This window comes from Littorina saxatilis, linkage group LG15 (assembly GCF_037325665.1).
Source record: "Littorina saxatilis isolate snail1 linkage group LG15, US_GU_Lsax_2.0, whole genome shotgun sequence".
NCBI classification, from domain to species: domain Eukaryota; kingdom Metazoa; phylum Mollusca; class Gastropoda; order Littorinimorpha; family Littorinidae; genus Littorina; species Littorina saxatilis.
The window spans coordinates 16,192,659-16,206,442 of NC_090259.1; the positions used below are offsets into that span (position 1 = coordinate 16,192,659).

Genomic DNA, 13,784 nt, shown 5'->3' on the forward strand with positions numbered 1-13,784 from the left:
ATCCGTGCCCGCTCATATGGCTCTATCTGACCAGGTACGGATATATATCCGCTCAGACTGTTTCAGTCGCTTCCTGTAACATCCAGGGTATAGAAGGAAAAAAAACTACCTTGTTGGGAATATTTTGGGATGGTGGTAATGGGCCAGAGGTTGTTATCGAGAGGTGGTCGCCAGGGTGGGTTTGAAAATGAGAGATGAAGACAGATTTATTCAAAAATAGAACACAGAAGTAACAGGTTTGGTACATTCCTAATCAATGTTAAACAAGAAGAGCAAACGCTCGATCGAGTCACTTTCGCAGTTCTGAATATTATATGAGGCATCAGATGGACAGGAAGAAATTGCTATTCACAACACAATGAGTCACGTTCACATAAAATTTGAGCCCGGTCACTTTTATAGTTTCCGAGAAAAGCCCAACGTTAAGTTGTGTGTTGCCGAACAGAAAAGGCTAGTTATCTCCCTTGTTTTTCTGATAACGTTCGTAAAAGGCTACAGATGTAAATACTTTGATGTAAAGAATAATCCTACAAAGTTTCAATCACATCCGATGAACTTTGTCAAAGATATAAAATGTCTAATTTTTCCTTTGACGCTGACCTGTGACCTTGAAAAAGGTCAAAGGTCAACGAAACCATCGTTAAAGTGTAGAGGTCATTGGAGGTCACGACTAAACAAAATATGAGCCCGATCGCTTTGATAGTTTCCGAGAAAAGTCCAACGTTAAGGTGGTGTCTACGGCCGGCCGGCCAGACGGCCGGCCGGCCGGCCAGACGGCCGGCCGGACAGACTAACACTGACCGATTACATAGAGTCACTTTTTCTCAAGTGACTCAAAAACCAAAAGAATGACATTCTGTACTCACTGATACAAGGACAGCACAATACAATACGAATTTTCGCTTATGAAAGTTTTCTTAATCAATATTTTGACAGCTTGTTGCTGCCTTCTTGGGGATGGTAAAAAGTAAGGAATGACCTTGCGTGTTGGGGGCGGGGATGTAGCTCAGTCGGTAGCGCGCTGGATTTGTATCCATTTGGCCGCTGTCAGCGTGAGTTCGTCCCCACGTTTGGCGAGAGATTTATTTCTCAGAGTCAACTTTGTGTGCAGACTCTCCTCGGTGTCCGAACACCCCCCGTGTGTACACGCAAGCACAAGACCAAGTGCGCACGAAAAAGATCCTGTAATCCATGTCAGAGTTCGGTGGGTTATAGAAACACGAAAATACCCAGCATGCTTCCTCCGAAAGCGGCGTATGGCTGCCTAAATGGCGGGGTAAAAACGGTCATACACGTAAAAGCCGTGGGAGTTTCAGCCCATGAACGAACAAACAAACAAACCTTGCGTGTTGTAGAGTAACGTGCCAGTCGTTTCCTCAGCTTAGATGAAGAAAGAATCACCTTTAAAGATCCTTGTCTACATTTTTATACCGAAATCGCCATTTGACCATTAAAATGCAGAGTCTATTATCTACAATTATCAACAATACACCCCCTTTCGATCAGGAAAGACGAAGCCAGTGTAGCCGTTTGAAAATTCATTGTAGTATTCCAGCGTAGTACTTATAGTAGGATATCCTTATTTGGAAAATGCCAAGCGCAAAACTCCTCTCAAATCCCATGCATTTCGTGCGTTTAAAAAAAAGTGTGGACAGCACTCCAGTGTCAAACTGTTGCTGCACTTGTTTGGGCGTGGCTATAAGCATAGTGACATGAATTTGATTGGTCAGTATTTTTAGGCAAAGCCCATGTTCTCAGAAACAGAAAACAAAATATTGGAAGCGTGAGTCACACTACCCCAAAATAAAATCTTTTTTTACATATATTTTTTTTTCTATAACTTTTTTCCCCATGGTTCATTCATCATCTGACATAACTCTTTAGCGAAATCTAACCATAAGATTATTGAAAAAAAGCAAAAATGTAGACGACCACCTTTAACTTTTTGTGTGTGGACCTGTTGCCAGTGCAATTAAGTTATCTGTCCCCTTTGACCGAAATCTATTGTACAAAGTGAAGCCATATGTTTGCCATTTGAACATTGTGATATAAGGAAACGATTCACACAAATGTGTATGTACATGCTTTAGGGTTTACCATTGTCTGAGGTCTGTATGCCTTTTTTTCTGTGTCATGTCTATTTTGTACCTTTTGATTTTTATTGTCTCACGGCTGGTCTTTTGATTTTTGTCGTACAATGTTGTATGCATTGCATTGAATGCATAATGACCTATGGATACCCTCCAAACTTGACTTTATCTTGCCTTTGTTATTTTTTTTCCCCCCAGGTCAGACAGTGTCTGCAATCTTTTTCCTCTCTCTTCTATTTATTTTTCTGGAACCTTTAAACTCTTGTGATATATGCTTTTCTCACTCGCATAAGAGATAAACGAGAGAAATGTTCTTTCCTTTATTATCTCTTTCTTCGAGTACGAGGCTTCTCTTTGTATTTGAAGCGCTACCAATACTTCCTTCTCTATTTTGTAACCCTTGTATTTGGCAGCATATTAACACGGAAAATAAACCAACCAATGACCAACCAACTCTGTTCCTTGCAATTGAGCACTTTGGACTGTTATGCATCTGTGGTTATTTAACTTCTGTGTTAGGCCAAAAAGAAAAATATGTCTGTTTCCGGTAACATCGCCGAAAAAAATAGGGTCGGTCGGTGTTTTTTTTAATTTTTATTTTTTTAAATTTTTTTTTATATAAAACCTTTTTCTTACGTTTTGTTAACGTCTTTTTATGTTTGTTTTTTTTCCCCCGGCGTCATTGGCCGCCATGTTTTTTTTGCGTGACGACGGAAACGGGAGGTAAGTCTCTTCGATTGTGAAGTCTCATCGACCGATTACCTCCCTTTTTTTGGTTTTTTTGTTGTGTGTGTGTGTGTGCGAAAAGCGAAAAAAAAACTTCAGGGTCGGCGCTTAAAAATAGGGTCGGTCGGGTTACCGGAAACAGACATATTTTTCTTTTTGGCCTTACGATTAACGTAGTCTGTTTACGTGTGTTTTGTGTTCTAAGATTGACAGGTCGAAGTTTCATGCTTTAGTTTCAGTCTGATAAAGAAAAGTTACACGTCAGAGAATATTTACCCTTAAACGTTCACATGAGAACTTCACCTAAAAAAGAGGCCTTTCATTGGTCTTAGGGCTTCTTTATTTTTAAACTCTGCTGACTTCCTTCAAAGACAGAGTACATGCAGCTGCCGATATGGAGGGCTGATTGAAAACAATCGTACACATATTATTCCCATGATGATGACAGAGTGGACTTCTGTGTTCCGAATGGCCATGCGAGTGTTAAGCATGGGAATACTTACTACAACAAGATCAAAAACAAACTCTGCTGATTTATGGAAAGAACTTTTCTTCTTTGAACAGAGCATGGTTGCAATGAAAGGTACAATGAATATAGCAAATAAAACGAAATACCGTTACGTAGGGTCCTTTCTGATGCACAAATCAAAATGGTTTTGATATAGATCTACAGACACAAGTGGAAGCAAGCGCTTTAAAGATAGGCGACACGAGTAAATAAGAGTTATACCGAACCCGTTTCTTGGCACTTGAGAGAATAAACAGCATTGTTATGAGCAAAAGGTTTTCATCTTTTCTTTTGGTGTAATCTTTGAAATGGCAAAAATCCCTGTTTCAGAAACCAGCCCTATATCACTTCATTGTGCATTTAAAAATAAACAAATATTTTAACACCAGTGGTCTAACTCTAGTGGCTTTTCACCCTGAGTTTCTAGTCTTAATGTGGAGACATTTTATCTTCGAAGAAGTAGTAGAAGGAGTAATCTGGTGTCTTCTTGTGGATGTTTTGTTCCACAGTGCATTGCTTTCATACGTTCTCTTTCGTATTGTAAAAGAGAGACATAGATAGTTTGGCCTTTCTTTCGATTGGCCTTTCTTTCTTTCTTAATATTATGTTTGTAGTTCTTTTTTGATTACAACCGATGCTTATTAACACATTTATTGATCATGATTACTGAATTGACTATACTCCATGCCCTATGCTTCTAGGCTTCGAAAGTTAGTGCGGTTGGGGTCGTTATATAGATACAATTTTCAATGTGATGTACATGTTTCATTATTACACTTCCAAGATGGAAGCAACATTGCCAGTGTGTAATGTAAACTTGGCCAAAAAATTATTGCAACAGATTTCAAACCCAAATTAAAGCATTAATCCCCGTGTCATTTTATTAACACTTTATAAGCCAGAGAAGGCCGTTCATTTAACCTTCAGGATCACCATTTGGATTAAATATTTCTTTTACAGGGATGACGTGACCGCCGCTCAAGTAAGGGTACCCTCAAAATCGACCAGACAAAAACGGAAGAGCCGAATGAAAAAATCGACAAAAAATTACAATAGGCAAAACTTTGACATACGAGAAGAAAGTCAAACCAATTATCTACCCTGAACAGATTATTTTGTTTTGCTACCTTGTGTATTTCGCGTGCTATGCTATTCCTACTGATGCAGGTGTCGATCGCAAGAGCGGTCAAAAACGGAACGTTTTATGTCAATTTGTATGGGTATCATGTCAAAAAGCGCTACATTTTAGCAATGACTTGGTGGATTGCTTTGAAACTTTCAGAATATTTTACCAACATACTAAAGATACTTCGTGTGAAAGTTTGGATCGTTACGGTTATTTATCCAGATGTGACGCAATGTTTTGGAAAATGTTGTTAAACTTGTCATAGGATTATTCACTTGTGTCCAAAAAATTCATGACTTTGCATATCTACAGATAAATGATTGATACAGATTCTGTCTAAGTTTCATTTGCGTGTAGCTGCTGGCGTTAATTTGGTAGTCATGCAAACACATGAGGAAAAAATGGAACGTTCACGCTGTTTCGCGCTTACAGCTGTTATCGCTGCGTGCCTCTTAAAACATGCTACGGTCACGCTTGGCTGGGCATCGCTGTGGCACTAGAATCATCGCTTAAATATGTAGCGTGTTTACTGGTCCAGCAAATTTGCGTCAGTACTTACACGCACATAATACGCACATAAAGTGAACAGCCTTCTTTGGCATATACAGTTTTAATTAAATGACACAGGAATTAATGCTTTAATTTGGGTTTGAAATTTGTTGCAATAATTTTTTGGCCAACTTTATATTTGACAATAAATAATACCTTTATGTTTGTGTTTCCTTTTGTGAATCTGATGCACATGATAGGCTCATGTCAACAATAATGGGTTACATGTATCAGGAATCACAGACAGTTCGGAGAGAGAGGAGTTGACGAAAAAATAAAGATATTGTTTTTATATGACTGTGTGTGTGTGTGTGTGCAAGAAGTATTTTTCGATTACAACTTTGTGTGTGTGTGTGTGTCTCTGTCTCTCTCTTTCTCTGCCTGACTTTTTGTTTGTGTGAAAAACAATCAGAGTCAACTTATACATCACAAAGCATACAAGATTTAATTTCAGACTTTAATCACTAAAAATTCACTGACAAATATCAGACAATACTGTAGTTATACAAAATAAGAAATTAGATATTTTAGAGAGGGGCACTTGTGAAAAAATGAGATTAACACATGACGAGAAACTAAGTAATGAAAAACAACTGATTTTTTTTTAAATTTTCATATTTAACAAATTTGATTTGGTGGATTCAGCTGAAACAGCATCAGTAATAATAACAAAGAAAGAAGTACATGTAAATGTATGAGCAAATTCACCTGAGCTTTAGGAAATATTAAAATCACGACGCAGTGATTATTTTCTACACTAGAAAAAGTACTGAGTACTAGTTGATTAAAAATAACAAAACAAACTCACTCTTTTACTCACACATGCACACACACACACACACACACACACACACACACACATCCTATCCCACCAACCAATCCCCCCCACACACACACACACACATACACTTCCTAAAGCCTTCATTTTGCTGTGTATTTACCAGCCGTGTTTTGTTTAAACGTACAGTATATACACATAAGAGAGGTACACGTTTAGACCTGCATGCACAGAGGCATAGAGATAGCAAAAAATGCTGGCCCTCAAAGGCCCTGTGTACTCCATTCTTCCATCTTTGACCGCCTCACACAAATTACAGACCTCGGAATAAAACTGCAAGTCTAGAAGAATTAACTCTACCTGTCCCAAGATAGGCAAATTGGTCCAAAGAGGACGTGACAACCAACTAGTCAGTCAAGTCTAGAAGAATTAACTCTACCTGTCCCAAGATAGGCCAATTGGTCCTAAGAGGACGCAACAACTAACTAGTCAGTCAAGTCTAGAAGCTAGAAGCTGCCTTTGCTAAGCGCACGCACAGCTGCTTGGTTTTTTTTTTTATCAAGACCGGCGAACAGTTTTAAAAACAAACAAATCCTCAAGCGTCGCACAAGTACAAGTACAAGAAATGAGCATGTTTTTGTTACACTTTCCACACTTACAGCTTTTGTACTGTAGAACGTATCTACAGTCATAATACTTCTAGAGTAAAAAAAGCGGGTAAAACAAGAGAAAGTAAAAAACAGAACAAAACATCAACAACAAACAAAAAAATATCACACAACCACCAATGCAATGCGAATATCAAATGTTGAATATATGCTGACTCGACAGACTATAGCTCACGATATCGACAAAATACAAAGAGATGATCTAAAATGTGAGTTGAAACATTTTTACACCAAAAATGAAGAAAAAGGACCTGATAGGGATGACAATGTACAAATGCAGACTTGCGAAAAGTGTAAAAGCTTTTCAATTGTGGAGCAATTCTAGATGTACATGCATCAGGGGTGTTGTTTGGCGTCTGCAGTTGTCTCCCTTCACAGCAGACTCTGCAGAGTTGTCTGCTGACAAAGAGCAAGGGCTATACATAGAAGCTCAATGTTTCTTCTACGTCGCCAGCTAGTTTTCGCAAAGTTTCGGAAGAAAATAAATTCTGACAACATGTACAAACAGCTTTTTCCCACGAGCATGTTATACAGATCCGTGTTGTTGTCTGCTGTTGGCTATCTGGTAGACCAGGGACCTATATTAGACAGACCACCTTGCCTTGCATACTACATTCACTGTTGTCAGCAATGTTGTTCTCGCAGGCCTGATAGTCTTCATTCACTGATGCATTCTTTCTTGACCCAACGCATTGGTCTGACGAGTGTTTCTTAAAGGCAAGACATGCTTGCAGCTAGCTGCTCGTGGATGTATGTAAATTTCTATTTATGTCCCCAGAATAAGTATCTATTTGGGACATGAAGTGGTTGTTCGCTAAGGTGCTCGTGGAGCTAGGAAGCGAGATTTTATATGAAACAGTTTGATGGGTAGCTCCGCAAGAATTAAACACCATTGGCTGAAACCAAAAAGGTCGTCTGCTCAAAAGGTGGTCGGTTAACAGCCACGAACAGCCAATCGGGTGGCAGCTGTGCGATGAATTATGTCTTTCTATAAGGGACAGCCTTGAAGGCAAACTTTAACATCCTCTTCGTGAGAGACAGGAACTTTTGAATGATCTTGACCTGTTTTGCTTTTTGTTTTTGTTCCGCCTGCTTGTCTCTTTTTCAAAAACGGCTGCGTTGAAACTGGGCACTACCAATGCAGAACTTGAGCAAATTAAAAAATTCTTCGGCCGGGATGTACAATGCCCTTTTCAAAAATAAGATTTTAGACCGACCCTAACAATGCTGATTCAAAACGATAACCATAACAAATTTGACCTTTTGATATATGCTGCGATTGAAGATAAGTACATGCACAAATTTAATACATTAAAAACAAGCGTAATGTGTTCTGGGTCAGTATGCATGAACTGGAAGTCAGAAACACTGGAAGTAGAGGGCTCTTTTGAAAGTGGGAACTCCCGAAGTTAACTTTCTAACTGTTCCCTATGCATGAACGCCGTAGTGCTGACCTCGAGAGTATTCGGTCAAGGTCGCAAAAATTGGGGGAATCCCAACTAGTACATGCGTTTGTTGACGGTAAGCTTGGCGACCAGAAGAAACAAGTCTCATCGCGAGTTCAAAAGGGCGAACGTCGTACTAACAGCGTTATTGCTGTTGTTTTTTGAATGGTTAAACGAAAGGGTCGGTTCAAACCTGTGATGATTGTCTTGGAATCGAATGACTGCCTAGCTATATGACAATGACTTTGTTGACCTGAATGTTAGGGAGAAAAATAAATGATTATGTTGAACTTTTTTTCTCCTTTTTAAAAAAAATCTCAGTTGCATGCAGGCAGCTTTTTTGCCTCTTTTTGTTGGTTTTGTTTTTGTTTTTTTTTGTTTGTTTGTTATCGGGGAGCATCCGTCTTTATTGATTTTTTTTTCTGTTCTTTTTTCCTGCTTTTTATATTAATGTACAGTTAAAAGTCAAGATTGAATTTTTGTGTGAAAGCATAGGACAGTTTCTTTACACAATTAACAAAAAATGAACACAGAGACAAAAACCGGTTGTTGCAGCCTGAATGCAATTGAGGCCTATAAAGAAAAAGATTAATATATATATTTTTTTTTAACTTTTGCTCCCAGCGGCACTTGAACCCAGAGCGGCAGATCGAATTTCGGAATCCGTAACCACTGCACCATGCTACTCGTGTGAAAAATGCGTGATGAAAAGATGTAATATGAGTTATTCAGTCGTGATGGTTTGAAAGCTCGCCACCTTCGCCGAATGACTCGAGCAGTTCGTGTCTATGGTGCAAGGTAGCCGACCGTCTCATTGTAGCCAAGTTACGACAGTTGCTCGATTGACGCATTTCACGTCTTCGATATTCTGTCTGAGCTCATTTCCCAACGAGCTGCCTTAAAAACAGGAATGTCCTGCAATTGTAGTATGCGTTGGAGGTTTCTTTTGGATGGGAAAGGGCCCTTAAGAAGCGATATCGTCGTATAATGATGTCAAGTGAGAGACCCTGCAAATTAACATTGAAAGTGGGAACTTCGGAAGCAAAGTTGCCAGCTACTCGGTATGCAAGAGCTAAATTGAAAGCCGAAGTAGTGGCTTCGAGAGTTCTGAGGTCAAGGTCGAGGAAATTGGGAGAATCCCAATTAGTGCGCATGCGTTTGTAAACGGTAGGCTTGGTGACCAGAGGAAACAAATCTCATCGCGAGTTCGTAAATGGGCGAACGTTGATCGCGCTGTAGCTTTTACTATAGTTGTTGCTTCTGCCTGGTTGAACGAAAGGGTCGGTTCAAAGCTGTGATGATTGTCTTGAAATTGAATGACTGTCTATAATAATGATTTTGTTGACCAGAATGCTGGGGAGAATAAAACATTTTTTGTTTATGTGGTAGCGAAGTCGGTTATGTTAAACCTCTTCTTTTTTTAATGATTGTGTATCGGTAAAACTGTTTTGGACAAAATAGGTTGGTTAGAGCGAACGTTTGGGTTACTGGTAAATTTGAAAAGGCAGAAATCAATCAGTGTTTGGGGAATCAAGATATAAGGTGTAGTGAAAAGAAGATAAGTTCAGTGACTTTCATATTAACAGAGACATAGATGTATGTATGTCTCTGATATTAATTGGGAAAATGTGTGTCCGAATTTTTACAAAAGATAAATTGTTGTACTTTGGTATTTGTAAATTTTGTTTGTCCTCGTTAATTGTGAACAGGATGTATGTTTATATAAAGTTGAAAGTCAAGATTGGATTTGTTTAGTCTACGCGCGTGTGTGCATGTGTGTTAGACATAGACATAGAACACTGTATTATCTCAATTACGAGAAACGCGGGTGTGGTGAATCATAATAAACAACATAAAACGTAAGAACATCAATAAAATATCGAGGCACAAATACTCAGCTCATAATAGTGTGTGGTAAGGGGGGATGGGGGGGGGCGCACACACACACACACACACACACACACACACACACACACACACACACACACACACACACCGTCGAACACAACACACACACACAAACACACACATGCACGCACACACACACACACGCACGCACGCGCAAACAAACGCACAATTATACCCGCACGCACGCACGCACACACAGGCAGGCGCAAAAATACATACAAACACATACATACCCACGCACACACACCCCTCCCCCCCACACACATACATGTGCGCGCGTGCACGCAAACAAACGAATGAATAAACAGACGCACAACGACACATGCACGCACGCACGCACGCACGCACGCACACACACACACCCACACACAAACACACACCCCACACTCTCTCTCACACACACACACACACACACACACACACACACACACACACACACACACACACACACACACACACACACACACACACACACACACTCTCGCACACACACACACACACACACACACACACACACACACACACACACACACACACACATTCTCTCACACGCACACTCTCACACAAACACACTCACACTCACACATGCACACAACAACGCCCATTTACATAGAAACACCCCCTCGTATAAGCGGGGATGAAAGAGTGGTGGCCAGTGACCCAGAACGAACAAAAGTCAAAGCTGGCTGGTTTGTATTCAGGGAAATTTGTACGAAATGCACGCACGAGATACGACTTTTCGTTCTATTTTCTCTGTTTGGGACTTTCATTTGCGTTAGCTCGGTTTGATATGAAAAACCGAAGAAAAGCCCTGCCCTTTTGCACTGAGAAACTTTGGAAGTAGCGTCTGTACTCCTGGGTCTCGCTGTAGTACAATTACCCTCACTTACTTCCTAGTTTGCTTCCAAAGTAAGCTCTTTTTTCGTCCCATGCATGCGTAAGTGAGGATGTACTTCCGATGTCGCTCAAAACTTTGGGAGTAGTCGCAAACTACCCTCAGTTACTTTCTCGCTTTGCTTCGAAGTAAGCCCTTCTTCCGGCCCATGCATACGAAAGTGAGGCAAGTACTTCCGATGTCACTCAAAACTTCAGGAGTTGTCGCGTACTTCCCCCATAAGCATACGGGCCCTGAATGTTCAATTTAGAAAATGCAACATTACTTAAAATATGGTAAAATGCATGTTGAGGCTAAAATGGCAAAAGGAATGCCCTTTTTGAAATTAACAATGTAGACAAGCAAAATACTTCAATATCTGTAAAAATGAATACTTATTTGAGAACTTACAACACATTTAAGGCATCAGACGAAAGTGATAACAAATGTAAAACATTGCTGTCTTCGTGTGAAAAAAAAGAAGACGACCCAAAAAAACAAAAAAACAAATCCAAGTGTGCACGAGTGCATGTTCGAGTAGTGGGCTGACAGTATCACGACCAGCTGATCACGCTACTCCATCCCATGACTCAAGCAAGAGAGAGTATAGAACATAAAACATATATATATATATGACACTTATGCACAGCATTCCTAGAATCTGAAATGATCAGAACCTGTAGGCAATCACTGGCCATGCTTTGAATACCTACGGCCAACTGATCACGCTACTCCATCCCATGACTCAAGCAAGAGAGAGTATAGAACATAAAACATATATATATATATATGACACTCATGCACAGCATTCCTAGAATCTGAAATGATCAGAACCTGTAGGCAATCACTGGCCATGCTTTGAGTACCTACGGCCAACTGATCACGCTACTCCATCCCATGACTCAAGCAAGAGAGAGTATAGAACATAAAACATATATATATATGACACTCATGCACAGCATTCCTAGAATCTGAAATGATCAGAACCTGTAGGCAATCACTGGCCATGCTTTGAGTACCTACGGCCATGTAATGGCATAGATCCTTCAGAGGCCAAACTAGGCCACGCTGAGTTTGTTTCTCTTGCTGTATTTTTAGCATTTTAGAGCCATTTGTTAAAAAAGGTTCCAGATCCACCCATTTTTTATGAATTTTTAGTTTTATATATTATCATAATTATTGTTTTTAGTATCCTTGAGTTGATTTTGTAGTAGACTATTCATTTATATTTTCTGATTGGTGCTTCTCACTAGAATGATTAATTGTCTGTGTTTATAAATAATAAAAAATTCTACAGTACAATTGTCCTTTCACAAGGAATGATCATTACTGAGGCATACAAATAATTTCAGATTCTAGGATAATAATAAAAAATGTAAAAAAATCACTGCTGAGCTGAGATTCAGAAAAAAAGAGTAAAAAAAAAAAAAAAAAGTCCAACACAACTAACAGATTTAATTAAACAAAATACAACAACAACAAACAAAACTTGATACAACCTAGATCCTTCTCACCTGACGCTACTTCTTCTTCTTTGTTGATGGGCTGAAACTCCCATGTACACTTGTGTTTTTTGCACGAGTAGGTTTTTATGTGTATGACTGTTTTAACCCCACCATTTAGGCAGCCATATGCCAATTGTGGGGGAAGAGAATCTATTTCAAGATTTTCTTCATCAAAGAGGTGTATCGATAATTTCAGATTCTAGGATGAACGTTTTGTGCACTGCGTAACCAGAAAAAAAAGAAAATATGACACAAATAAAAGATTCAACTAAAAAAAGAAAGTACAGCTTCCAAATCAACGCAGCCTTGTTATACATTGCCTATCCCACACTCTACTTCTTAATGAATCCCTGCAACAGGTCCATAGGCAGCGGGAAGATGATGGTGGAGTTCTTCTCGGCGGAGATGGAGTTGAGGGTCTGGAGGTAACGCAGCTGAAGAGCGGCGGGCGACTCGCTGATAATCTCGGCAGCTTCCTTCAGGGCGCGTGCTGCCTTCTGCTCTCCCTCGGCTGCGATCACCTGCAAAAGAGGGAAAGAAAGGAGAAGTTAGAATCAAGGTTGAATCTTCCAGTCAGCTGCACTCCAAGTGTAAAACAAGTCGCGTAAGGCGAAAATACAATATTTAGTCAAGTAGCTGTCGAACTCACAGAATGAAACTGAACGCAATGCCATTTTACTCGTAGCATGTCAGGCCACCGCTCATGGCAAAGGCAGTGAAATTGACAAGAAGAGCGGGGTAGTAGTTGCGCTAAGAAGGATAGCACGCTTTTCTGTACCTCTCTTTGTTTTAACTTTCTGAGCGTGTTTTTAATCCAAACATATCATATCTATATGTTTTTGGAATCAGGAACCGACAAGGAATAAGATGAAAGTGTTTTTAAATTGATTTGGACAATTTAATTTTGATAATAATTTTTATATATTTAATTTTCAGAGCTTGTTTTTAATCCGAATATAACATATTTATATGTTTTTGGAATCAGCAAATGATGGAGAATAAGATAAACGTAAATTTGGATCGTTTTATAAATTTTTATTTTTTTTTACAATTTTCAGATTTTTAATGACCAAAGTCATTCATTAATTTTGAAGCCACCAAGCTGAAATGCAATACCGAACCCCGGGCTTCGTCGAAGATTACTTGACCAAAATTTCAACCAATTTGGTTGAAAAATGAGGGCGTGACAGTGCCGCCTCAACTTTCACGAAAAGCCGGATATGACGTCATCAAAGACATTTATCAAAAAAATGAAAAAAACGTTCGGGGATTTCATACCCAGGAACTCTCATGTCAAATGTCATAAAGATCGGTCCAGTAGTTTAGTCTGAATCGCTCTACACACACACACACACACACGCACGCACACACGCACGCACATACACCACGACCCTCGTTTCGATTCCCCCTCGATGTTAAAATATTTAGTCAAAACTTGACTAAATATAAAAAGGCGATTGACAAGAAGAAGAAGAAGAAGAAGAAGGGAGGAAGTCTGAAAATGGAGTTTTCTGAGGTTTTCAGAGAAAATGTGAGAAAACCAGGTCTCAAAATGGAATGAGTCTCAAATGGGTGGATCTTAAAAGGGGGATTCCACTGCACCTGTA

General features: G+C 39.5%; 1 protein-coding gene across 1 annotated transcript in view; it reads right to left on the reverse strand.

Annotated features, from left to right (window-relative positions):
• Window positions 1-5,442: 5,442 nt before the first annotated feature.
• The window catches only part of LOC138948670 (mechanosensory protein 2-like), a 49,570-nt gene continuing 41,228 nt past the window's right edge, over window positions 5,443-13,784 (reverse strand). The window contains exon 8 of the mRNA XM_070320257.1: window positions 5,443-12,698. Coding sequence (XP_070176358.1) covers window positions 12,510-12,698 — 189 coding nt within the window. The 3' untranslated portion in view covers window positions 5,443-12,509. The remainder of the gene's footprint in view (window positions 12,699-13,784) is intronic.